This window comes from Bombus bifarius, unplaced genomic scaffold (genome assembly GCF_011952205.1).
Source record: "Bombus bifarius isolate JDL3187 unplaced genomic scaffold, Bbif_JDL3187 scf7180000008140, whole genome shotgun sequence".
Taxonomy (NCBI): domain Eukaryota; kingdom Metazoa; phylum Arthropoda; class Insecta; order Hymenoptera; family Apidae; genus Bombus; species Bombus bifarius.
Window position 1 is genome coordinate 233,457 of NW_022884468.1, and position 26,658 is coordinate 260,114.

The window sequence follows — 26,658 nt, forward strand, 5'->3', positions numbered from 1 at the left end:
GAACGTTGGATATTTGTAAAGAAAATGTTTGATTCCAGTTGATTTAGGTTACCTGTTGAAGATCGGTAACAGATAACTAAGAAACTGCTCCATGTTTTTCTATCGTATGTTATATAAAATGTTAGTTTCGCCAATTTGATAATTAGATCGATATCATATGTTAGGTCGTCCGAAAAATTTCTTTCGTTTTATAAGGAAATAATAGCTTTTTGTTTTATATTACTTTATTGAATTATGCACGAACATAATAATAGAAATATAACGAAATAGATCATATCTAATTCAATAAAATAATATAAAACAGAAATTATCTGTTATCATCTTATGAAACAGAAGAAACTTTTCGGACAACCTAGTACTTACGAGCTTCAGCAAGAGCGGATAACGCGTTTGTGATGTTAATATCTTAAATATTTATTTAACGTAAAACATGACAAAACCACCACGGCGATTAGGGTGAACTATTTTTCATTTATTAGAATTCCAATTATTTTCTACGCTAATACGACAATCATTAGAAATCTCATCGTAACATAGAAATGAAACTAACTTATGTATAATAAATTACACCATAAGTATCTGTATAATTAGTTACACAATACGCACTTAAATGTTTCAACACTTAATTAGTTTTTAGAAACTTACAGTAATCCTCGATTTCTTCGTTCTATTAATAAAGGAATAAATAGATGCGATCGACCTTCTGTAGTTGAAAGATTTCAGATTCGTGTCAAGGAGAACACGATATTCAAATTAGTTTTTAAAGGTCCAGTTTTTTTCTGCTTTCAAGTACGAATAATATCGAAACCCACGTAAATGCTAATCCGAACAATGATGGCCTGTAAATTTCATAAGATAATTTGCGCGTAACAGGTTTTGACAAGCTGTTGCACCGACAATCGCTTGCAAGGCCAATTTTTTCTTTATGTCCGACTTCTGTCTAACGAAAATTCAAATTGCACTTTTCTTTTCTAATAAATCGTCCGGTTTCAGGGACTTTTAAAAACGCAGGAAACTGTGTCGTAGCTAGGCTTGCAGCTTCCATATGTGGAACACATAACACGTATGATACATTCGTAAACGATTTCTACGACTGCTCGAATACTTTCGTCAGTCACTGTACTTCTATAAATGGAACGATTAGACAATTTTAAAAATTCAACGTAGCTATAGATCTCGCTAATAATAAGAACCGATAGAATAGAGAGCCGCCACAAAGCGTCAATGTCTTTCAAAATGACAGTATCGCGGTTCATTTGTCATACAAGTCACGCAGAAGTCATCTCAGTTAGAGCCAAAACAACTGTAGTATTTATATAAAAATAGTTTATGTATATGAAAAACAAAGATCTCCAGGCATCAGCTAACCATTTGCAACTAGGCGCAATTGGTACAGTGATCTCTCCCTGGCGAATGATATTACGTTCCATCGATCTTGTTAGTGTTACTGGAACGTAACAGTAGTGTACACATCGCTCCGATTGATTTCTATTTTGTGACTAAAGTGGACTGAAAGGTGCGCGAAACGTGGGAAACCAGAAGAACCACGAATATGTCAAACAACAAATCGCTTGTCAGCATCCAATCCTCTCACCTTGCTATGTTCAGAGGGCAGACGTTGCAAGCAACGACGAAAGTTAGCGTCGCTTTTATCCCATTTCATTTGTCCTCTAATTACAGATGTCGAACAAAGGTGTGGAACAAAGGTCTGTAGCAAAGGCAGCGACACCCGAAGCGTGGTCGCTTCGCAACAAGAAAGTTCGCACAAAGTGACTGTCCGCCACTACGATTCCGGATCCTTGCGGACAAAGGCTAAGGGGTCCATGTGACCGCGCGAAAAGTCGGATCAGGGCGAAAAGAAGCCAAGAGATTCGATACATCTCGACAGGGGCGGTGGGCTGAACGACGTGAAAGCACAGAACGAAGGGAAATCGGGTGCCAGCGATGAAGAGCCTCGAGCCAAAACTGGACCGCCTAATCTGCATTTACATAGCATCCAATGTATTCCAGGCAAATAGAATAGCGCTGGAGCGTCGAAGGAGAGGGCCTCTTCTCTCTGTTCTTTGCGCGGAAGAAGATGGGCAAAAGAGCCTCGAGCTTACGACAATGCCGCCTTAAGCCGGCTTCGAGGAGGTTCGAAAGCAGGGTGAAGCCTGTCGGGGACGAGGATGTATTGTAGAGCGCGCGCAAACAGTGGAATCCTTCTTTCGCTGGAACGCATGTAGGTCACGTGAGATATTTCTTTAGGGAAACAGGCGTGTAGCATTAATCGATTTTTCAGCCGGAACAATACCCTAGCGATATTCGTGTCCAGCCGAATATCGATCCAACTTGGGAAACGACGCCACTCAGATAACTTTTCAGATACGGTCGAGTCAAATATAGCGATAGTGTGACGGTTTCAGATAATTCCCATTTTATTTCTGGTATAAGTGCAGTTGAATTATGTCATAAATTAACGAATCGTAACGACGTATCGAATAGAAATTGAAATACCATAAACCACAGAGCGAAAAGACAAAGAAGCTTTAAATTGTTATCGAAAAATAACATGCGATTGTTTGAAGTATACAAATTTGATTACTAGTGACGATGGATTAATTGTGAAGAATATGTGCCAAAAGTTTCTAGCCAAAGTTCTATTTAATAATTCTATTGTACTCCTGACACGAGCTTTTGTAAAAATATAAATTCGTTGTACAGGTATGATATCTTGAAGCATTTATTTTCGAAACAAAATTCTCCTTCCCACTTCTCTGCATTTATGTAATACCCACTTGGTCTATAAGTTGATTGCAAGGAAATAATATTCTCTTTTGAAGTATGGGAGTTTCATTCTTCAGCCCCGAGTGATCGGTGTCCGGGGACACATTTCTCCAATATAAGCTCCGCGATACCATATGCGCATAAGAATCGTATTATATGCTCGAAATACAGGGAGAATGCGGTTTGCCACTGCTTTAGATAAAAGCGACCCGTTGCACAAACAACGCAGAACACCATCGTGCTTATACGTCACCGATGAAATTATGCCAACGAGAAAACCTTGTCATCCACGTGATGATGACAGATTTAATCGATAGCGAATACTCACGTGTAAAATTTTCAAGCAATTTCCGATTAAAAATAAAAGATGATTGATATCGACGTAATACGTTACAATACATTTTCGATTAAAAAAACTGTAAAAACATTTGGACAAGTTGTATTTTATGCTACGTATTTTAGTTACGTTGACTAATAAACAAGTGAAGATGCATGCAGAATAAAACAAAAGGTTGTAATGTTTACTTGAAAATTTGGTGAGAACGGATAAATTTAAATTATTTTTAGGATTGTATCCAAATTTATTATAAAAGGGAAGGAATCGAATAGAACGATAATATGTAAATGGAATTATTAATCGACATGGAGCTTGGTTACCATGGTACTGATTAAATGTTTCAAGATAATTTTAATTTGTAATGCAGTTTCGATACATCGATGATCGATGTACGTATATCTACTCAAAATTTTGTGGATAAAATTCGATCATATTGATCTCGTTAGAGCAAGTTCGAATAAATTTCCGCCTTTTCTCGTATGGATTCGACAAATCTGTCGTAACAGGAATGGAGAGCGTTTTTCACGCGAGTGTTCTCGAGAGTCGAAAGCTCATCACGCGGCGTGGCAGCCGGGGAATAAAGGGAACAGGAAATAGAGAGCGATATAGATTAAAACGCGGCCGAGTCAAAACGGTCTCGGCACGGTCATCTCTTTTGTGAGACCGCGATACCGTTGAAAAGCTCTCGAAAGAAGCTTTCAGGTTTATCATAATTGCATCTCGAGACCCGATCTTCTTCGAGTCGGCGAGGCCTGCCAACTTGGCGGAAGCTTAAGCGTACGAACGAGGAGAATTAAGAGATGGCTCGCGCTATAAGATATCTCCAATGATGAATAAATACACGCATAAAAGAGATTAGGAAAAACAGATGATGAACGGACGAGCATCATTAAACACACGAGGGATTCGCAGCTGTTGGCAATTACAAAACATGTTTCAATTGGCTGAAATTCTGAAAATATATCAAAGTCTCTCTGGATAAATTGGTATAATCTCGTTTCTCATCTCTAACTTCAAATTTGGAAAATTAAATCTCGCTAACTAATTTAATATCGACTAATTTACTTACTTTTCAATATTTACTACAAAGCGCAAAATACCATTACTGTAAGTCGTTAAAACAAATGGAAAAAGGAAAACGAAAAATATATAAATCAGAACATTTCAGCTATGATATCTTTAGCTAACTCGATAAATTCTGCAAATACACGAATAAACGAATTTCCTCGTGCAAGCAACGATGCTAGTAGCGAAATGTCACATACGCGAGATCATCGTGTCTGTAGGCAGCCATCGTAATTAATCCGAATCAATCACTCCTTTATTTATATGCAGCCATCGTTGTGCTGCAGATTCGGATGATCATTTTAGCAGCGACCATCTGACTGACAGAAACGCGATTGTCTCAATAGAGGCGAGAGTTCCTTTCGCTTTATTGGCCACGGAGGTTCCCCAAGGGATATCCGGCCCGTCATTTGTATCTGCGTGGACGTTAATTCATAGCCTGAACTGACGGAAACATTGTTCCGATTGAAATGTTCATGGCAACGTTTGCTCGTTCCGCGTCGATCGAGGTAGCCAACTCGTAACGCGAATCGAAACACGTCGTAAGAAACGCGTCAGCCGAATTGATTAGTTGATGGATCGGCCGATTCACATTTAGATCGTGCTAGCCAGAAACAGATTTGACCGAAGTTGAATAATAGAGTCCGTGCAACGAGCACCAGACTAATCCTGCTATTGTCGCGGTTAATTTATACCCGAAAGAGAACTGGATGGCAGCGTGTGCTCGCGTGTACACAAGCTTGTCGATCGGAAACACGCGTACTCGACGAGCTAATGCGACCACAGGCATCGGTCATTAATACATTTTCGTTGATAACGCTGATTGGCTCGTAGCGGCGAAATGTTCGTCGGTATCGATCGGTGATTAATCGTTGATTTTTTTCTAGTTAATTGTTTCGTCGCACTTGAGTTTTATTCTAGAAGATTTTCCAAACGTTACTGAATAATTCTTCGAATTGCATCAATGATCGACAGAGATGAGACATTTTAAATTACGTTACGTTCAACGGTGTACAAATAAATTGATTCGTCGATTCTCGTTTTTCATAATTTGTTAAGCATCGAGCGAAATAGTTTCGTCTATTATCGAATTTGAAACTCTAACAAAGAATAATAATATCGTCGAGTAGAAATAATTCTAGGAATAATCTGCCTCTCAATTATGTTGCCGAATATAAATCTAAATTTTAGTTAATTTGATTAGTTCTTCAAAGATCTACTTTGACAAATTATACAAATACCCGTGGAATAAAGAATTAAATATTATCTCAAATATATATTTCGTTGTTGCCACTGGTTGTTGGATGTAGATGAGATTGATTGATTGTAAAATCAAATATACTTCGAAGACATTTTCCGGCTTTTGTTAAGGAAAGTCCCTATTGGAATTTTATCAACCGTGTAACGATAAAAAGACCAAGAATATGACAAGGGTGAGAAAGCAAAGAAGCACTGGAAAAGAGGAATAAGCAAATCGAATAACGCAGACGAAAAAGGTTCGAATCAGATAAGATGTGCAAAGGTTCGACCGTGTGTTCAGGTATCTAAAAAAAAAAAAAAAAAAAAAAAAATGTAAGAAAAAAGGAAAGAGAAGGAAGGGAAAAATACGAACACTACGCGGAGCAAGACTGAAATATGCATGAAGGGATAAGATACAAAAGGCAACGTTGTCGTCCCGCCTCGAAGAAGCTTCGCACATATGCGAATTGCCTTGAAAATTTGTTTCTGATATTTGAAAAGTACGAGAGTGGGACAAATTTTTGTTCCGTATAAAATTATGTATAAAAGTTACTATTTCGTTTTAGTATTCATACAGCGTTGTGCACAAAACAAATTTTCATAATAGTTTGAATATTACGAACCATGAGTGTCTGATACTTCTTACACATTCGACACGTAAATGCTTATAAAAAGATTTACAGAAATATTTTAAGAAACGTATCGTTTCAATGCGTTAGCAAGTACATGGAATTTTTTCCTGGTCCACGTGCATCATGTGCTGCTATTCATGGAAAAATTTGTCATGTATCCAATAGCTGAGCTGAAACTTGCGAGAAGTTAAATTGCTTGCGAAAAAAGTTTGATTAATACATAATTTCAACTGAAACAGAATTATAACTCGGCCGGAAACTTTTAGCAACGCTCATATCCATTACCGATATATTATAACAAAAGCGGCACATGAAATAATTTTCGTATTATTTTGCATTATCCAACAAAGAAACTTGGTCTAGTTATCGTCAATAATCAATTTTATCACGAACGCCGCGTGGACAATGTTGCTGAACAAGCAACAACAAGGATAATAGCATGACTTGGAAATGTTACTTTGCCACGGTTCGTGATATACATACATATCGACTACGTTGGTAATCGAACCGATGCTCATAATACTCGGGACCAACTAACATAAATTCGATCGACCTAACGTGACAACGATGGCGTAGCCAGCAACTTTCGCTCCCTCATAGCTTCACTTCTTCCGCCATTTTGGTCACACGTCCTCACGCGCCATACACCACTTCCGGCAAACTTACGAGATCTTACGGCGAGCGTGGAGCAATTTCGTGAAAACGATATCGTCGAAACTTTCGATCGGTGTTATCATCGCTCGCATCATCGATGGCTATATCGAAGCCTCAACGATGCTTCTTTCAACGCGACAAAGGTCCCGGTATTTTATATCTTAAGGTAGAAATTTTCAAGAGGCAATAGAAGTCTACAAATATTTTCATGCCGTTTTCAAGTTTCCTTGATTCGCAGATAAAATTCTAGAGAAACCTATCGTTCCTTCTTCTTCTTCTTCTTCTTCTTACTTATTTATTTATTTATAATCGTTTCGACTTATAATTCATTAGCGGTTACTGTTACGTTAAAGATTTCACAGTTACACACTGCTCGGTTGACGTAATTCAGCCACGGTTACTATAGAATTACCAGGGTTTTCTTATTTTAACTTGCTTATAGTTCTTATTTCAACTCACAGAATTAAACGAGGTAATAAATTGAGATACGTGCTAGATAAGAAACTTAATACAGACGCTACGCTCAACATTTTCATAGGAATTCTAAAATTTAATTTGATAATTAAGTAGACTTAAGTACTTTCGGGCTGGAATATTTCAGATAGTATACAGCCTTATTTGTGGAACTGTTACAACTGACGATAATTGTGTACATTACTGGTTCATAGACGAAGCTTGTACACTTGCGTACTGATTTATACCGCGTTCGTTGCTCGGAAGTCTGGCACGTCGGGAATGGAGGTAGCTCGCACAAGCATTTCATGCAATTGAATGTGTTCTGACACAATCCGTTGCCTAAGTGCATCACCATGTTACAAATTGACAAATTTTGTGTTCTGCAATATCACGATGAAATTACCGTCGATCATTCCTGACTGATCGATTGCGTAATGATTAGGTAATATTAGGTTAGTCGATAAAATTGTTTTAATTACCAAACTATATTTGATTTGATTGGCAGTTTGATAGATGCCTGATGATCATACTGATTAAAACCCCTTTCATTAGCGAAGTTAAACATTTGCTTTGAGAGTCGACCTCAATTGAATTGCATTTAGAGAAAAAGGAACTACTGGTAAAAATATATGAAGAAGTTAAAATGCTTTTGTGACGAACACGCGTAAGTACGTTCCTCTGGAACTTCTGCGGACTCAGCGTTGCCATAGTTATGAATAACAATATCGGTTGTGCTTTCTGCGAAATAAAGGTAACTTTATAAAGTACATCCTTTTGCCGGAGTAGTTGTTACGTAGGAAGAAATAATTTCTAGACGATATTTTCCTTAGAAACCTACGACGTTTGAAATCATAGGAGCAATTACTTTGTGGATTTGATCTTAATTTAACTAATTCACTCGAGACAATAGCGTTTCCATGTACAGCAATTACCATGTATAATACATATTTGAAGAAACAATTTTCTTTCAATGAAGAAAGTCCACAATCTACAGGTTTACATGAAAAGGCAGCATTGCTCAGAAAATAATATGTCGTGTTATGTTGTTTCGATATGCCCTAAGAACTTAAAAATGAAAGAATACACGATAAATCTGTGGAAAGTATTTTCTGTTGTTAAGATTGACACAATTGTGTAAAGATTTCCTATACAAAATTAAATTATATCAAATGACATAAAGATCACATAAAGTTAGTTAGATTGTTAAGCTATTAATACACGTTCACTGTCAAACGGTAATTAACTATAATTTCTTTCCTTGAAAGCAAACGAGGTCATCATATAATCATGCCCCAACGACTTGTGCTAAAAATATTCCAATGGTTGATCACCCGAACTGTTTTATTGACTCTGTCATAATTCCTCTCGCAAAATTCGTCTATTACGTCTAGCAGCGCAAATACACTTGAAAGATTTACCACATTTACAACCTGCGTCAACAATCAGAGTCCTGGGGTCTCAGCATCTTACCAATGCTGTGTTCGTGGCCGTTCGGCTAACATTTATCGCGTGATAAATTGTTCAAGTGATTACAGTTGTTGCCTGCACACAACGATCATTGGAATTCACGTAGATAGGTGTACACAGCTGAGAAGAGTCGTAGACTCTCAGTGGACCGCTACACTCTGTTTTATCGCAGATCTCTTTGGAACAGAACTCGGCCAAAGCGAGTGAGACGATGACACGAAACTCGTCGATTTGTGGAGGTGGAAAACAAGCAGAATGAGACAGACAGAACGTAACCTTCGAGTTTCACGTACGATACGACGTTTCGATTTCATTTTTGTACATTGAAGGGTGTGTGTATTATGCGCGGTGGTCGACGAAAATATTTGAAAATGTTCTGTGAATATATGTATTATGTGTATTATGTGCAAATGATTCAGTGCCGTGATATGATTAATGATGATACATGATTAAACTAGCAGAGTGTGAATCAAATTTGAAAACATGTACATATAAAGGAAGATATTTATAGCAAACGTAGACGAAACGAGAATTACCGTGTCTAGCCATCGCCAAATTGCAAACTAGACAATTGCAAGTTAGACAACTATCTCTCTTTGACTCTTTTACATTATCGATTACGAACGAATACCGAGGATATTCGAATCCTGGAAGGAGGTGGAGATTCTCTAGGTCGGTGTTCTTCTCGATGGCCATAGAGTGCAGGAGGGGAACGAGAAACGTGATGCGTAGAATGTAAAATACTAAAATCTGGAAGCATCCTATGCAAGCTTCCAATGCAACAATGACGTAAAAAATGGAAATTTGCAGATCTTGAGATAAATTCGTTACTAGTCTCGAACTACTAATATTTTCACTGTACGTACAAATTTTACAATTTTACAATTACAACATCTCTAGATCGCAGTAACGTCGTTATTGCGCGAAGCTTACTCGCAGAGACAACAAAAGTCTGCCACTTTGATATCTTCGTTCACAACTGTGCGCATTCGTAGCTCGAACTCAACTGTTCGCCCCTCGAGCTTTTTGCTAGTCGAACTACCGCCAGTGGTAGGGATGCACAAGAGAGGGGGAAACATGAGTGCCTGCACAATAATTGATACAACGTTTTGATTACTATCGCGTGCTATTTTACCGACGTGATAGGCAAAAGGTAAAGGTAAATCATCAAAACGCTACTACGTTCAGTAACAACTGGTATATAATCTACTAGTAATTAGTAGATAGTGTATAGTAGCTACTATAGTATTCGCGACCTTGATATTTTTTCCTAATTACCGCACGCTCCACTGTTCACTCCAGACTGAGGGCTTTTCAAAGTTTCTGGGCGTGCGTCTCAAAGTAGAAAACTCTTAAAGAAGGTGGCGTAAAAATCGTCTCAAACTTCCAGCGTAAAATACGAGAACTGAAAATGCAAGCCATCGTTCTTTACGCGGGAAAATTTAGGCGTCGCAATATTGAGACGTTCGTAGCAACGATAACGTAAGTGCTAATTGCGTCGCAGACATACTTAAAAGTAACTAGAGAGTGCAAACAATCATATTTATCGCAAAATTCTAAAACATTCCCGTCATTATTTAATTAGGAGCTTTCCTAAATGAAATTGGCTTCCTTTGGTTCTTAAAAAAGTCACCTTTTCTACGGTCATTGGTGCACCGGAACAGCGATATGCATATCGTTGACGAATGTAACAGAAAAAAGGGACGATGTTTGGTTGATTTCCTTTAGATTCCGCAATGATTTAATCAATAATTTGCTTTCTTTAGACTTCAAACTTACATTATTGATATTTCTATGAAAGATTTTTATATCGTTTGATTAATCGGCTTTTCGACGATGTTCCACAATCGTTTGTCAACTAATTTTACTTTCTCTCTGAATTAAAAATTCTTCGTGTTATATATTTTTGTATTTTTCAAACTAGCCGATCTAGTCGAAGCAAGTTTGAGTTAATAAATATTTGAAAACAAATTTTTAACGCTGTCATTGTAGCGACATCCGACTACGAAAGACTAATCATCAAACTTGCTGATTAAATTGGACTTGAGCGCTGCCGGACAGAATTATATCAATGGCTAAAGCTTTATTTGTAGCACTGTTACAACTGACGATAATTGTTTACGTGGCAATACATGGGACGTTACACCATATGGTTCGATACCGAGATCACTACATCTTGGTACTGTATCTGACAACGTTTTTCGTCCCGAAGTCGTTGACACGTCAGGAACGGAGGCACCTCGCACACGCACTGCATGCAATCGCGATCATGGATGGCTCTTCGACTCAATTCGTCGTTTATGCGCATTGTCATGTTACCAAATCGACAAACCTTGCCTTCTGTAATATCACAATGAAATTACTGTCGATAGTTATCCTGTTTGTACAAAGATGCACCTCACCTGACTGATCAAATTGCCTAATGATAAGTATCGGGTTAGTCGATGATAAAATTGTTTTAATTGGTAGCTATCAGGTGGTCCTGATTAAAAGTCGCTTTTAGTGCGTGCCAAGAGCTAATTTTTAAATTAGTGCTTTCAGATTACATGCTATTAAGTTAAGCAACATCTCTTCCTTAGAAATCGATGCCAATTATTTAATTGCAAGTACAGAAAAAGCAACTACTGGTAAGAATGTATGAAAAATTATGTAATACAGGTAAGAATGCATCTTTTACGAACACACGTAAGTACCTTCCTTTGCAACTTTTGCGAACTCAATGTTGCTATAGTTACGAATAACGATATCCTTTCTGCTCGCTGCGAAAAGGAAGTAACGTTATAAGGTGCATTTTTCCCCAGCATAGTTGCTATATATATACTTCCATCGGTAGGAAGAGACAATTTACAGACGATATTTCTCTTATAAACTTACGACATCTGAAAAAGTTGCTGCAATCTCTATGTGGATTCTGGCCGTGGACGAACATAGGTGCGCACATCCGGCGAACTAGGAAAGGACTTCCGAACAGAATGGAACAACCTCTGCGATTGCGTTTCTTACAAAAGGGCTCGACATTTTCGCCTAAACAAGCAATTTGTACTTAATTTAAACGGCTTTCGATGCAAGTCCTGTTTGTACTTGAAGATCGAAGTGGTTCTGATATTAAAGACATATAAATTTCAATCTCTCTAGTTTTCTGAAATTACGAAGTTTCCCTAGGTGGAAAATTTACAACGTGAGAGCTTCGCGTGAAAGTTAACGTAAAGCTGTATAACTTGAAACCATAAATCCGTATGAAGTCAATTTTTTCGGGGACATGAGGAAAAAATGTTACTGTTTGTTTCATACCTATGTATCCAGGCATACAGATACACCGCAGGTCCCGATTGCATTTTGTTTCAAAGAGATCTCCATCGTAATAAGTATTATCGTCCACTTCACACGTTGGCCTTCCTTCTCCGTCTTTGACTAAAGCAAGTATATAAACTGTCGTTGTTTTGTTAAAAAATGATTTCAACTTAGGAATAAAATAGCAGAATACTTTTGGGATAGACAATACTACCAGTGAATCATTCAGAGAAGACAGTTTCCTCTTCTTAATCGGAACGATGATAAGCGTAAAGTGAAATGTATTTTAAGACAGTCAAATTAAACAAGTACAGATACTTGGAGAATTATTTCACTTTTGATCAAAAGCGATAATCTTAAAAGTGATTAAATTAAGATTTAAATTCCATTTGAGATGTACGTATTCACTGAAACCGAGATCACCTACATTTAATCTTAATTTAACCGATTCACTTACGACAAATCTGTGTTGCATTCCGACAGCAACTATCATGTGTGTATCTGAAGTAATAATTTCCTTCCGCCGGTAAATGTTCACAATATACAGGTTTACATACAAACGCCGCGCTGTTCACAAAATAAAATGACGTGTTATATCGCTTGAATAATCCCTAGAAACATAAAAGTACCAGTACACACGATAAATTTACGGGAATTAATTTCTATCATTCAGATTGACAGAATTATGTAAAGATTTTCTATGTGACATTAAATTACATCGAATGACATAAAGATTACGTACAGTTACTTCGAACTGAGTTAAGTTATGAAGTTGTTAATAAGTGTTTAATGCCAAACATTAATTAATTATAATTCCTTTTATTAAACGAGATCACAGTGGAATCGTGCTTCCTCCACGAACGTGCAAAAATATTCAAATACTTAATTGCTCGAACTGTTTTAATTGGACTTGTCATAACTTATTCCGGCGAAACGTCACGGAAGTGAACTATATTCGTAAATACGACTAACATCGCAAATATACTTACAGGCCATCGAGAGTCGTATTACATACACAACCTATGTCGCAAGGATTAGAGTCCTCGCTCCTCAGCATCTGTCCAATGCTGTATTCGTGACCATTAGCGTAACATTTATCCCGTGGCAAATTGTCCAGGTGACTGCAATCGTAGGATTCCGCGCAACAATCGTTGGGTTTCGCGTAGACAGGAGTACAACCGAGGCTCTCATAGACTCTCAGTGGACCGCGACACTTTCTTTTATCGCAGATCTCTTTGGAACAAAATGTGGCCAATTTGAGCGAGACGATTACCAGGAAACTGGTTTAGTTGCGGAGGTGGAACGCAATAAGACAAGCAGAACGTAACCTTTCAGCTTCACGTGCCATTAACCGTAACCGAGTAACCGAATTATTTGTCATGGTTTTGGGAGGTAATTCTACATCTCTGAATCGGTGGACATGTGTAAAAGGTAGTAGTTACAAAATTGACCTTGAACTTGAAATTCAAGGTAAAATTGATTTTATTGCATGTGTATTTTACTTATATACAGAAGGAACAAAAGTTTTAATGGAAACATCGGTCGCAACTCAATCGAGCTACCTTGGAAAAAGATGCTTCGAAGCAAAGTTTCAGAGCTCGCTTTATTTGTAACGTACTCACATCTTGTTGTCTTATGTAGGGAAAATGGAATCTGCAGTGGTACGTAGATAGTCCAGATCCACCATTATAATATACAAACAACACTATTGCAATTATCATCAGTTCTCTTTCCAAAAGAACGGTTCATTTACGACCTATAATTTCGATTATATACAATTATTTGATTCCCACGACGAGTAGGGTAGAGTGCAATAAAAAGAAGCCTTGAATTCTATGCTCGGCCAATGCAGGTCAGAATCAATTTTGTAGACCTCTACCGATATACAGGCGTAGAATCACCCTACGAAGCCATGGCAAATAATTTCATGAACTCCTCTACAGCGATACACGAATGTATGATTCTGTATGACATGCAACATGATACGACCATCGTGACTAGATTGGAGAAATGTGAATGAAACCTGAAAAGATATATCGAAGATATAAGATATTTATTGCAAACGTAATTCACGGGAAAACGTCGAATCAGATTGGATCAGAATTACCGATGTCAAGCATATCGTGTCAAACAATTTCTCGTAAGTCAACTTCCTACCTCCTCCGGTTCCATGAATGACGACTACGGTCATCAGAAGAACACATTTCTGAACGATTAAACTGGAATTACACTGTCTAACCATCGTCAAATCGCAAACTGTGCAAATGTGTTCCCGTGTCGCAATTGTCTCTCTTTTATACTATTGACCGTGAACGAGCACCGAGGATAATTCGGTCTGCGGAGCAAGGTAGGGGTTCCGTTGATTAGTGTTCTTCACGATGGACATGAAAACAGGGACACGAGAGGGGAATGAGAAACGTGATACGTAGAATAGTAAAGTCTGCAAGCGTCGTCATAGACTATGACAGAGGAAAAGCACGATGTGTGAATTGTAGTATCTTCTTCCTCGGTGTCACATACTTTCGGCTTGTTTCGTAAACACTTTCATTAGATTCTACGATGACCTCGCTAACGCTTTGCTTTGAAAATAATCAAGAGCGTCTCACTGACGAGTTCTGTTAAAATATGGATTTCATATTATTGACATTTCTTTGTAAGATTTACATACGGTTCTGGTATTAATCGGGTTTCTGACGATGTCTGGCAATCTTACGTCGACTAATGAATTACTCTTCAATTTCAAAATTATTTATTTTATATATTTTTTCATTTTTTCCAACTTGGAATTATTAATTGCATTTCGATTACAATGTCTGGATGATTATAGCTTTATTTGTACTATTATTATAACTGGTGGTAACTGTTCACGTCCCTGAATATGAGACGTTACACGTTTGGTGCCGAAATCGATATACCTCCAAATTGCGACGGACAATCATTGTCCGCAAGTCTTCGGCACGTCGGGATTGGAGGCACCTCGCACACGCATTTTACGCAATTGGAACTATAGCTGGTTCCTTGACTCAACTCGTCGCCTAAGTGCATCGTCATATTACCAAATCGACAAATCTTGTGCTCTGTAATATCAAATTATCACTGGTAACTATCATGTTGCTACAAGCATGCACCATACTTGACCGATCAATCGCCCAATTATTAATATTAGGTTAGTCGATGAAATTGTTTTAATTATTCATACATTTTTGTCTGAACTGGTTAAATTAAGCGACGTCTTTCTAAAAATTAATCTCAACTTAATCATCGGCATAGAGAAAGATACTGACGGTGTAACACTGGAGAATGACGTTAAAACAACTTTCACTTCCTTGTTTATAAAATTTTCATTACGTGATTTAAGAAAAACCCTCTATTAATCTATAATATCCCATGTTGAGAAGTAATTAAGTGAAAGTAAAACATAAAAATGTAGCAATTAAATTTTAATTTTCGAATACCGCAGTTAATATCTATGGTCCCTCTAAATCTGTTAAATCTCGATCTAAAGAGTTTGATATTAGTAGATCTGAAAGAACGTCGCCTAAATTTTATGTGGTGTCCGAACTGCAGATATGTTGGTGTTTAAAACTTTTTCAGGTTCATAGCGTAAAAATATTGTCCTTATAATTCGAAGATATTAGACATGCTTACGCAATTGTTAGTACGTTAATTGATGCAATTGCGAATAAAATTACACGTTAATACAGATTAGTTTTCAAGGATTTCATCCAAAGGACTATGTTGCGAATAAGACTGTAATTTTAACGAATACACGTACCTTCGTCAGAAACATCCGCGGACTTAGCATGATTATGAATAACAGTGTCGCCTGTATCTTCTGCGAAAACGAAGTAATTTTATAAAGTATAGCCTTTTCTTGTATGTGTATGTACACATTAATCAGTTGAAAAAAATAATTTCTACATAATATTTCTTTTTTAAACTTACGACATCTAAAAGCATAGCTGCAATCCTTTTGTGGATTTTGATCTGCGTAAAACATTGGTGCACATTTCTCATGAATACTTTCGGCGTTTCGGAACAGAGGGGAGCAATAGTCACGATTCGGTTTCTTACAGAAGGGCTCGACGTCTTCACCTAAACGTTGAATTTATGTTATAAATTCGAGACGTAATTTTCTAACCAGCTTTTTTGTTGGAAGTTTTAATCTATTCATCGAAATTGCAGAGATTCTAACATTAAAACGATGTAACAACACTCCAATCTCTCTCTCTCTCTCTCTCTCTCTCTTTGTCACAGATTGTAAGGCTAGTTTAGAAGGTAGAATTAAAGAAATATCAAATTTACATGGTAAGAATTAAATCTGGGTGTCAATTATTGTTTTGTACCTGTATATCCCGGCATGCAGATGCAACTCAGGTCCGGATCAGATATTGAACTAAAATGTTGTCCCTCGTGGTAAGTTACACCATCAACCACACAAGTCGCTATTTCGTCTTCTTTCGAGTCTAAATAGTCAAATTTTGATTAAAGAATATGATTATCTAAATTTAATCTTAATTTACTTTGTTTACTCACAACACGTCGGCGTCGTATCTGGACAACATTTATCGCGATCGTGTTTAAGGAAACAGTTTTCTTTCGGCGTAATAAATGCACAATCTACGGCCGCGCATATGAAGTCCGCACTGTTTACGAAATAAAATGACGTGTTAAATTGCTTTAATGCTCCTTAAAAGCTTAACAGTGGTAGTGTACATGGCAGATTTGCCGAAACTATTTCCCCTTATTAGCGTTGAAGGAACGAAAGACTTTGGTAGCAAAACTGAACTATATCAGATTGTACAAGGTGTTGCCGAATAACGTGTAGAAAAATAGAAAGAAAAATGTCAGAATAAAGCTTCTGCACGTGATTCTTCGTTCTCGAGAAAATCGAGTTTGAAATTTTGTAAATTATACTTGAATTTGGTTGATTATCAGCTGGTTATGAGTAAACAATCGACAGGAAATTATTGTACATGCGAAAATAAGTAAGAAATGTCAAATAATATTTCTGTTTAATGGCAGATTTTCAAGAAAATGGATCCTGAATATGGTTAGATGTAAATTATACGCGTATGATAAATTTAAAAATTTATTTTTCTCAAAAGACATCCTGTCTTCCGATAAAACTTTATTCTACTCTTTCGATTTATTTTCACATGTAGATCAACGTCCTGTCGGTTATTTATCCTTGTCCAGCCTGGAATTGGCCATGTTCAAGCATGCTTAATAAATTGGATATAATTTTAATTTTGATATAAATTTAATAAAAGAATCATATGAAAAAAACCTCCTTTTTATTTTCTTCTTATTTCTTCTTATTAAATCGGCATCCGCAAGAACCTTGTCATTACACAATATCTAAACTCTGTCATTTTCACTGGCTTTGGGTTTTTTCTCTCGTGAATCTTATTATTAAACGTCTAGATTCACAAGTCGTAAAATATACCGATAACTCGAAATGTTTCAACAGAATCTGTCATATTTCACCTCGTCAAAACGTTACAGAAGTTAACTACATTCGCAATTATGGCGGCCAACGTAAATATACTTACACATCACGGTAAGATCTACATGTACAACCAATGTCGCAAGGATTAGCGTCCTCGGGCTTCAGCTTCTCCCCAAGGCTGTATTCGTTTCCATTCGCGTAACATTTATCGCGTGACAAATTGTCCAGATGACTGCAGTTGTACGATTCCGCACAACAATCGCCAGAATTCGCGTAGACGGGAGTACAGCCGATTGCCTCATAGTATCTCAGTGGACCAGGACACTTGGTTTTATCGCAAACCTCTTTGGGAACGAAAGGTGGTCAAAGTGAGTGAAATGATTGCGTGAAACTCGTTGATTTGCGGAGGCGAAGAGCAGTGAGACAAGCAGAACGTGACCTTCGAGCTTCAAGTACGATTCACGTTTCAAATTCTTTAACGTTGAACGTACAGTGACTCACGAGAATATCTAAAAACTTTGTTTGATAATGTTCGACAATATTTGACAACTTCTGAGTATATTATGTGCGTTGTGTAAATGATTTTGTTTAACCTCGACATGGTAAGTCTATCGTCATTACATTGTTACAGAGTTTCAGACAAATGTGAAAATGTATATAGAAGTTACACGACATTTATTGCAAACGTACATTTTCCTAAGTATTGTTTACATAACCAATTATCCATTACATTAGTAAGCCTATATGTCTGTACATGTATTTAATGAGACCACTCCTATAGCACTGATCGTATGATCACGGTGATTATTCACACCGCAATTTTTTAACTTCAGCTTCACTTTAACTTGTACTTAATAGAAGATTAAAAGTCAAAGCGAAGCTGAAGTTAAAAAATTGCGGTATGAATAATCGCCGTGATCGCCGTGTTTGCAATAATCGTCCCGTAACAATCCTCGACCGTTTCGCATAAACGATTTCACAGTAGCGCGACGTAGGTTCCAAAAATGTGTCCACTTATACATTTTTCGCTTAAGTCACAACGATAACTATTGATACCAAGCACATCACCAAACAATTTCGCGTAAACCAAACTCTTACCTCTTCCTGTTACCTGACTGACGACAAGGAACATCAGAAGAGCACATTTCTGAGCAGCCGAACGAGAATTACCGCGTCCAGCCATCGTCAAATCGTCAACTGTTCAAGTGTATTCTCGTGTCGCTATCGCCTCTCATCTTTTATACTTTTGACCGTGAACGAATACCGAGAATAGGTCGGAACGTGGAAGGCAGTGGGGATTACGTAGGTCAGTGTTCTTCTCGATGGACGTATAAATACCAACACGGGAAGAGAATGAGAAACGTGATGCGCAGAATAATAAAGTCAGTAAGCATCGAACGTATATCGCTATAGAATAGGACAGAAGTATGACGGAGAAAAAGACGATGTTTGAATCGTTATAGTTGTTTTCCTGGTTACACAATATTTTAATATCTCTTTTAGATTCCGCGATGATTTCAATTATATTGTGAAATCATCAGTGTTAGATTTAGTGTTAGAAATTATTAAGATCTCTTCATTGATACTTCTCTTTATACTTCAAACTTATTGTTGACATTCTTTTGCAAATTTTTTGGAACGTTCCCTTAATCGGGTTTTTGTCGATATTCCACGATCATCGAATCGGCCTATCGATTTCTCTCGAATTTGAAGATCGCTTATTTGAAATATCTGTTTTGCTTCGAATAACGTCACGACATGATCATCGATCTCGTCAATCTGCTTCCAGTTTTTCTATTGTTTCCACTTTGTTTACTGGCAGACGTTAAGACGAACTTGATATAAGCGTTACATCGTATAGAGGCTTTAAAAAGATTTCGTGCTAAGTAACCTAATACTAAAAAGTTGAAAATAATTTGTGTTAATACCTGAGAAAGTTGTTATTAAGAAGTTTCTTAAGCAATTTCCGATAATGCTCCCTGCCCCCTTCCCAACACCCCTGTGGAACTTTGCGACTCAGCCTGCCGGCGAGAAAGTAAAAATCAACTTTAATTATTCTCCCCCTTTTACCATCCAAATTTGATGCGATTATCGCATATTTAATACGACGTGATTAACTTTAGACGAAAATGAGAAAATGATGCAGCTCGGCTTTATGTGGCTATTAATTTGCTATCCTTTAATAATCTATGCGTATACCTTTACGGTTTAATAACATTTCAATTTTAATCTTTCTTTATGAAAATGAATAAAAGCGGTAGTTATAGTTCCGCGTTTCCTTTAATATCCATTAATTATTTCGCTATTAATACGAGTACGTAATGCCATGTTTGCCTTAAGAACAACACATCGCCTGCAGCCTTAGGGTATAGCAGGACCTGCAGCAAAAACGAGAACGTACAGGTGCGTTGTTTTAACGCAGATAATAGTCTGTAACAAGGCCGGCAGTTGTTACGACTTTATATAATAAAACAACAACAGCAGAAATAGAAGTGAAATTAGCTGCTGATATAGTTTCAAAATGCATGTAATACGCTAACTACTGGCATACAGTTAGAATCCGCCTTACTATCGCAATTATTGTAATTATTATTAAGCTTTGAATACAATATTAAGCTCTTGAATACAATACAATGTATATTTTGTATTGCTCGTGATAGATATGTTAGTTGAAAAAACTGCGTATTCCTTAAGGAATAGCTGTTTATTCAAGGAAAACCACTTGTTTGATCCTATCTCCGTGAATAAAGTATCAAGTTTTCCCTCTGATGTATTCAATCGGTCGCCTTTTTATTCGTAACACAGTTCACTAATGCTTAAATAAAACATTTTCATATTTGCTTCATGCAGTGCTACCGTACGAATCTTATTAGAATAAGTTACGAGTTTCTTCTTCGATACATTTCTATGATCTGTGTAACTTATATATATATAGAAGTATACACATCGAAATTTAATCATCATTTAATGATAACCTAATTTATACGATTAGTCGATAAAATAGCTCGATATAAGCTCGATCAATAATATGTATATCGATAACATTAAAATATCTAGTTGCTGTACCGACAGTTAATGTCACTGTATTTAATGTTTTATTTACTCGACGAAGACGGTATTTCATAAAGCGCACGTAATTCAATTCCAAGCAAATAATATGCTATGCCTCAGTGGTCATTAATAGTCGATGTATATAGTGTAGACTATACACAAGTGGATAGTACAGGTTCACTTAACATTCAACGAATAATACGTTGCGTAATTTTCATGTGTTTTCCTCTTTATAAATTCAAACGTTTGATACGAACAGAATTTTATTTTTTATGTAGCTTAGTGTCCTGCAGGAAGTAACTGTTGGAATTGGAAATTCCCAGTCGCGCTTGTAATTTCCTAGAATGGATAATTGATCTTCAACGTAAAAAGCAAGCGATTAAACGACTGATCCAAGCGTTAAAGATTCGAAAAGTAATGAAGAAGATTCAATAAGTTGCTTGCAAAGTAAGCAATATGTTTCGTAAATACGATTTTTACGTACTTTTACCTGTTTTTAAATACTATTTTAAAAATAATTTTAAATTTATTCTTCTTGCGAATCAAATTATCGAGCGTATAAATAGCTCTTGAAAGGAATAACCTGAAATTCATAGCAATCGCAAGAACCATAACTTCGTATTAAGATACTATAGGGATCAGTGAATAATTAAAAATAGATGCTGCGAATAAAACAAGGAAATCCATCGAATTTGAATTATTCGTACTATCGTGGTCTTCCCTTCTAGCGTAATAAATTTCATCGTCTTGCCACGCTAAATTATAAAGTTCGTGACAAAAACAAATATCCTTCTGAACTCTAAGTACAAATGGCTTACGAAGGATTCGATCAATTAATTTCATAATTCTAACTAATGGTTCAATCTCGTACTTACACGATGCTTGATTTATTGACAGCGTCCGGATCGTTAAAACGACAAGATTGACGGATACTCTCGGCAAATACAATATGTAACCTCGTGAAAAGTCGCAAAGCCGGCCACCGACGAAGTCTTGTCATATATGAATAGAAGCGGAATGAAAAAGAAACCCTCAAAGACTCCTTTTGTCCGACCGAATGAGAAACGAAACCGATAACGTAAAGTTTCTTTCAACATAATTCCGACGTAACTCGTAACGTAGAATATGAGACAGAAATAGAGATGAAAAGCTAACTTCATTTACTTTCTTCTTGAAACTCCCATCGCTTTGTGCGGTGGAAGAAAATTAATGTTTCGATCGAAACGTTAATCTTCATTCGATTTATGTACGTATTTTTCGACTAGCTTTCAAGATAATGACGATGATAATTGAGAAACATAATCGATACTAACGATGCTTATCGGTGAAGTTTTTCTACCAGCACGACAGCCTACAATTTCGAATTTCATTATTTGCATACACGAATATCTCTATAATTAATTATATGTACATATATATGCTCACTGCAAAAATGTCAGAACGTAAAATAATTTATTCGTATGTTGAAAGAACATCGAGAGAAGAATTTCAAGGGATGAAGCTAAGAAATGAGAAAAATAATATTTTTACCATAATTATATTTATCGTGATTTAAAATAATTCTTTTGTAAACTTGAAAATAAATTAATTAATCTATATACATATATATACAGTATATAGAGAATTTTAAATCTATGTAAATAGAATCTTGCCACAAATATACTCGTATAGAACTTCCAACAAGATTCCAACGTCTGTAATACTGAAGGCTTTACGTTTGTCGCGAAGGGGGCAAGAATTCAACGACCAGATTCCTTCGTGATATAGGAATTCGTGATAACGATATGTAAATCGGATATCGCGATAAATTCGAAAATATAACTAGCAGAAATGTAGCAGACTCGCGTCGTTCGTGTTGATAAGATCACCTAGCGAATGCAACTGAATATTCGTCGTAGTACGATCTCGGCAAGAAACGAGATCGCTTATGCTTCATTAAAATGCACGGAGATTTAAGCAGAGGTCATATGTGGCGCAATAATGGCCCACGGATCATTATTTCGAGAGTATGTACACGTGTGCTGGACACGCGTATATATAGTTAATTGCAAGAAGATGAACTCTAAAAGCACGCCGAATAGGCGTGTCCACTATAATTTGAAGGAAACTTGTTGATTCTTCTTTGAGAGTAATAATGGTCAAGTACTTGTATTGACTTGTACGGATTTAGCAGTTCATGATTTATATTATCAACGGCCTTAGAGAAAGTTTTGTGCTTGTGGAACTATCTTCTTCCCATTTCTGGATAGGAAGAAATACATTTTTGATAATCCTCGCGGTATATAAATACGATACAAAATTATTCAGACAAGATTACACGCAAATGAAATTTAACGGCTGCAATCTTACAGTGATAAACTACATATAGATATAAACATCTGTCGTATGGTAATTTGAAATATGTAAGTTATAGTAATAAAAATGTATCTCGTTTAGAAAGAAGAGACGATGATTTAAAATGAGGGGCGAAAAAAAGATTTTCTTTTTTTAGTCATAACATTTGTTTCGTTTCAACAAATACGTCATTTAGCTTGACGTTTCTTCGTATCTCTAACATCAATAGCGTAACTTTCGGCTCTAATATTAAATGAGTCACGTTATACGTATACAGGGTGTTTCTAGTAATTGGGACAGGCTACAACTCTATTCCAAGTTAGAGAAAAATCATAGAAGAGAAGATTTGCATTATTTAACAGGCTCTATCATATTACCGTATTAGCTTTTTTGGAGATGCAACAGTCCATTTGCAAAGTGCAATTGTACTCCTTTTTTAAATTGAACTTTATAATTTTTCATAAACCACTCTCGGTGTACTTTCTCACTCTCTATAAAAAAAAGTATTTAGACACTTGAGTCGAGGAATACTTCGTTTAAATTTTTAAGGCTTTTGAAGTGAAATTTATTGCATTCAAGAAACCTGGTTAGATGAGTATACTTTGATTTTTCAATACTTTATATGTACTTTTTATTATTCATTCAGGTAACTGAGTTTTTTAAATGGCAGCGTATATTTTGTATAACATTAGTCTATCCAACTGAATATTCTCTACAAAAAAGTATTAACCTGCTTACGCTGGAAAGTCAGTAGTTTAGCAGATACTTTAACTTTAATTTGCCAAATTTAACGTACGAAAAACAAAGACAACGTGAACATAAAAATACCACCTCGAGCGTTGGCTCCTCTTTTAAACGTTAAATTTGACAAATTAAAGTTACGATATCCGCCAAACTAATGAAGTATTAAAAAGTCAAAATGTACTCCTCTGTCCAGGTTCCACAAATCCAATAAATTTCAGGCCAAATATTTTTTGACAAATGTCACAGATAACGAATTATATCAAGTGATAATTTTCACTGAGTCATCCTGTATATTCTAGATATCCTACTTGATATTTACAGGAACATCTATTTATGAAACTTGAAAGGCCTTGAGGTAATTTTCCTTAAACAACAGCAATCGAAAGGCAATGGATGTCGCGAAACCCTGCGAACCAAATCGACGGTCGCACGCATATTTTTCCATCAGGAACCCCGTAGGTAACAAGAATACAGCCATTACGCAAGCTCTGTCGTCATGGTGACAGCCAGGATATTACCGCGCGTGAAACGTCTCTATGATGTCCCATTGTGCTGTCCAAATAGCTGCTAAATCCGGCCGTCTCCGCGGCGACAGCTCGCGTCTCTTTTCGCAAGCGGATTTCGTTCGCGCTCAGCGTTACAACGCAAAAGACACGTGCAACGCGAGAATATTTTGTCTCGCAACGTGCTTTGTGCCTTCTGTCTAATCGTGTTCCCCTTTTTTCCTTCATAGTCTTGAGCGGTCTTCTCAACGTAACAGTCGCTACGACTTTTCCAGGCAAAAAATATTTGGACAAAAATCAGTCGATACTTATCCTGGTTTGGTAATAAATTGTAAGAACGAAAATAGCTATAAACGATATTCTATTCGATAAGAAATCATGGTTACCGTTACTTTTTCGAACCACATCGTACCATTGTTATTTATCAAAACCTAAGAGTTGAGACGATATCGTAAACAGTCGCTTTTCACCGACAACTTGTTTGAAATGTTAATCAAAGTGTAATAAAATTCTCCATTAACACGTACACTTTTAGAAAACTATGAGTAAAGGTAGAGTTCAACAAAAGAATTTGTATCCAGACATTAAAACGCGTCGATAAACGTACTGGTGAAACCTTAAAAATCTACAACAAAATTTTTCTGGGTAAATACAAATGCCATACAAGATACGATCGAATACAATGTACAAGTAGACATGAAGTGATTCCTTACGAAAAAATAAGGCGAAATTATAGAATAACATTTTTTCATACGACGCTTCTATTTCGAGAAAATCGAGTTTGACAATTTATCAAGTATACTTGAACCTGGTTAATCCCGGACTGGGCAAGGATAAATAACCGACAGAACGTTGTTCTGCGTGTGAAAATAAATCGAAAGTGTAGAATAAAATTTTATCGGAAGACAATCTGCTTTTGAGAAAAATACATTTGTAAATCTATGACGCGTGTGTATAGGCCAATTCTTAACTAAACACGTTCAGGTTCTATTTTCATGAAAATGGAGATCATACTCGACATTTTCCCTGCTGCTAGCCTCCTGTTAAATGTTTGCTCGCATCCAAGTGATAATTAGCCACGATCAAATATGCTTGAGAAATTTTCAAATGCAGTTGTCTCGAAAGCGAAGCATCACGTAATAAACTTTCACTTTATATTTTCTTCTTACATTTTCATAAGGAACCATAATCGCTTGTACATGTTATGGTGTAGTTGAATATGTTATATATAGGTTGCATGCTGTTTGTATATTTACTTGCAGCCTATACTTATCTCATTTTTTGAAACGATTATCGTTTCCGTGATTCCATCGATTGTAATAGGATTTTCGTGCTATTTACAAATAAAAAGACATTTCAATGGAATAGAAATAATCATACGGTCCAGTTTTCGACGTTTATCGTGTCCCTGCTATCTATGAAAGATGGAACACACGAAAAGTCGATATGTCGTGGCTTGAACATCGCGCAGGCGTTCTTAAGAGAAACATCCCTTCGTATTTTTGTCCCGATTTTGGTCGATAATTCATCGTGGAATTCTGTCGCAAGTGTCCCGTGTCGGAAAAGGATTTGTCCGGATGCTTGCGATCGATCTGTATGACGAACAGTAAAGCGATTCTTTTATTTAATTGAACACATCGATGTTGTTTATTCTCGCGTGTAAGATGAATGGGACAAATAACATATGTTTCGTGGATGATTTTAAGACTTTTTTTATTTAATGATTAATGAATAATTCGAGGATAATTTTTGAAAATTATCTTCATATAGCGATTGTTAGATTTTGTAACATTTTCGCAATCAATTATAGTACAAGTAGAATGGTTAAACAGTAAGATAATTATAGTACTGCTTTAAGAATAATAAGTTGCATAGTTGTCGTTTAATTAAAAAATGAAGTAAAAAGATATTACGAATTGTGGTAAAAGTAATGCTAATATAATATATATGCTTTCGGAATATTTATGTATATGGAATAATGTTTTCGCTTGATTATATCTATAGAATAGAATGACAAAGTTTGTGAAACCCTGGGGACATTCTTATTATTATCAGTGTATATATTCAAGGTATATTTTGATTTTATCGAATTTAGGAATTCCATTATATTTAAAAAAAAAAAAAAAACGAGAAGATAGGAAGGGAAATAAAACAATACGAAGGTATACGGGATTTTTAAATACAATTACTTACGATATTAGGAAGTTTACAACTAACTGAATATTTTGTCAGATTTAATATCTTGATTCGAATACAAAGAAACGCATTATAAAATGGTACGATACAATGAAACTAAAGAAGTAAATAATATGAAATTACAGATGAACTGTGAAAGAATTCGAAGATTCGTGCACAGTTCGGAATATTTGATTCAAACGGAAAACTCTCCGACAATCGATCGCCTCATGAAAGAATAATTCCCCCATGTATTAAACCCACTGTCAGCCACAGGGGAAATTTCAGGACAATTTGGGGTAGTTCACCGTAGGGCTGGGAAATATTGAGGGGATAAGTGAAGATTTAAATAATGAGTATCATAAACAAATGTTGGTAAGAGATTTCGTGTATTTCATACTTTAATTAACCGAAGACTTATCGAGTCAATTTATCTATTTCAAACGGTATCATCGGTCCATTACGATCGTTTACAATGAGAAAAAATAATCC

General features: G+C 36.4%; 3 protein-coding genes across 7 annotated transcripts in view; all 3 read right to left on the minus strand.

Annotated features, from left to right (window-relative positions):
- LOC117208591 overlaps positions 1-26,658 on the minus strand; it is a 280,013-nt gene that overhangs the window by 111,957 nt on the left and 141,398 nt on the right. The window lies entirely within an intron of this gene.
- Positions 10,653-14,265, minus strand: LOC117208596. 2 transcript variants are annotated; one of them, XM_033449830.1, is made up of 7 exons: positions 14,065-14,265; positions 12,897-13,140; positions 12,365-12,474; positions 11,908-12,027; positions 11,491-11,640; positions 11,314-11,375; positions 10,653-10,956 (listed from the first exon to the last, which is right to left on the minus strand). In XM_033449830.1, the coding sequence occupies exons 1-7, from the start codon at positions 14,147-14,149 to the stop codon at positions 10,927-10,929; spliced, it is 801 nt and encodes a 266-aa protein (XP_033305721.1). In that variant the 5' UTR covers positions 14,150-14,265; the 3' UTR covers positions 10,653-10,926. The 2 variants fall into 2 exon arrangements, with proteins under 2 accessions (XP_033305721.1, XP_033305720.1); XM_033449829.1 differs by having other exon boundaries at positions 11,310-11,375; positions 14,065-14,264.
- On the minus strand, positions 14,640-18,615 carry LOC117208597 (BMP-binding endothelial regulator protein-like). Its single transcript, XM_033449831.1, has 7 exons — positions 18,458-18,615; positions 17,463-17,703; positions 16,444-16,553; positions 16,254-16,373; positions 15,853-16,002; positions 15,683-15,742; positions 14,640-14,984 (listed from the first exon to the last, which is right to left on the minus strand). Exons 1-7 carry the CDS (start codon positions 18,540-18,542, stop codon positions 14,794-14,796), a joined length of 957 nt encoding a protein of 318 aa, XP_033305722.1. The 5' UTR covers positions 18,543-18,615; the 3' UTR covers positions 14,640-14,793.

What these genes read in the sequence shown, in the direction of transcription:
- LOC117208596 (XM_033449829.1), bottom strand. Translation starts at nt 14,149, where the DNA reads ATGGTTAGACAGTGTAATTCCAGTTTAATCGTTCAGAAATGTGTTCTT. An exon ending in GAATGCAACACAGATTTGTC is followed by an intron (nt 12,028 to 12,364) that starts GTAAGTGAATCG and finishes TACTTGCTTTAG; the next exon opens with TCAAAGACGGAGAAGGAAGG. An exon ending in CGCAAAAGTTGCAAAGGAAG is followed by an intron (nt 10,957 to 11,309) that starts GTACTTACGTGT and finishes GTGATATTACAG; the next exon opens with AAGGCAAGGTTTGTCGATTT.
- LOC117208597 (XM_033449831.1), bottom strand. Translation starts at nt 18,542, where the DNA reads ATGGCTGGACGCGGTAATTCTCGTTCGGCTGCTCAGAAATGTGCTCTT. An exon ending in AGATACGACGCCGACGTGTT is followed by an intron (nt 16,374 to 16,443) that starts GTGAGTAAACAA and finishes TTGACTATTTAG; the next exon opens with ACTCGAAAGAAGACGAAATA. An exon ending in CTGCATGCCGGGATATACAG is followed by an intron (nt 16,003 to 16,253) that starts GTACAAAACAAT and finishes TTCAACGTTTAG; the next exon opens with GTGAAGACGTCGAGCCCTTC.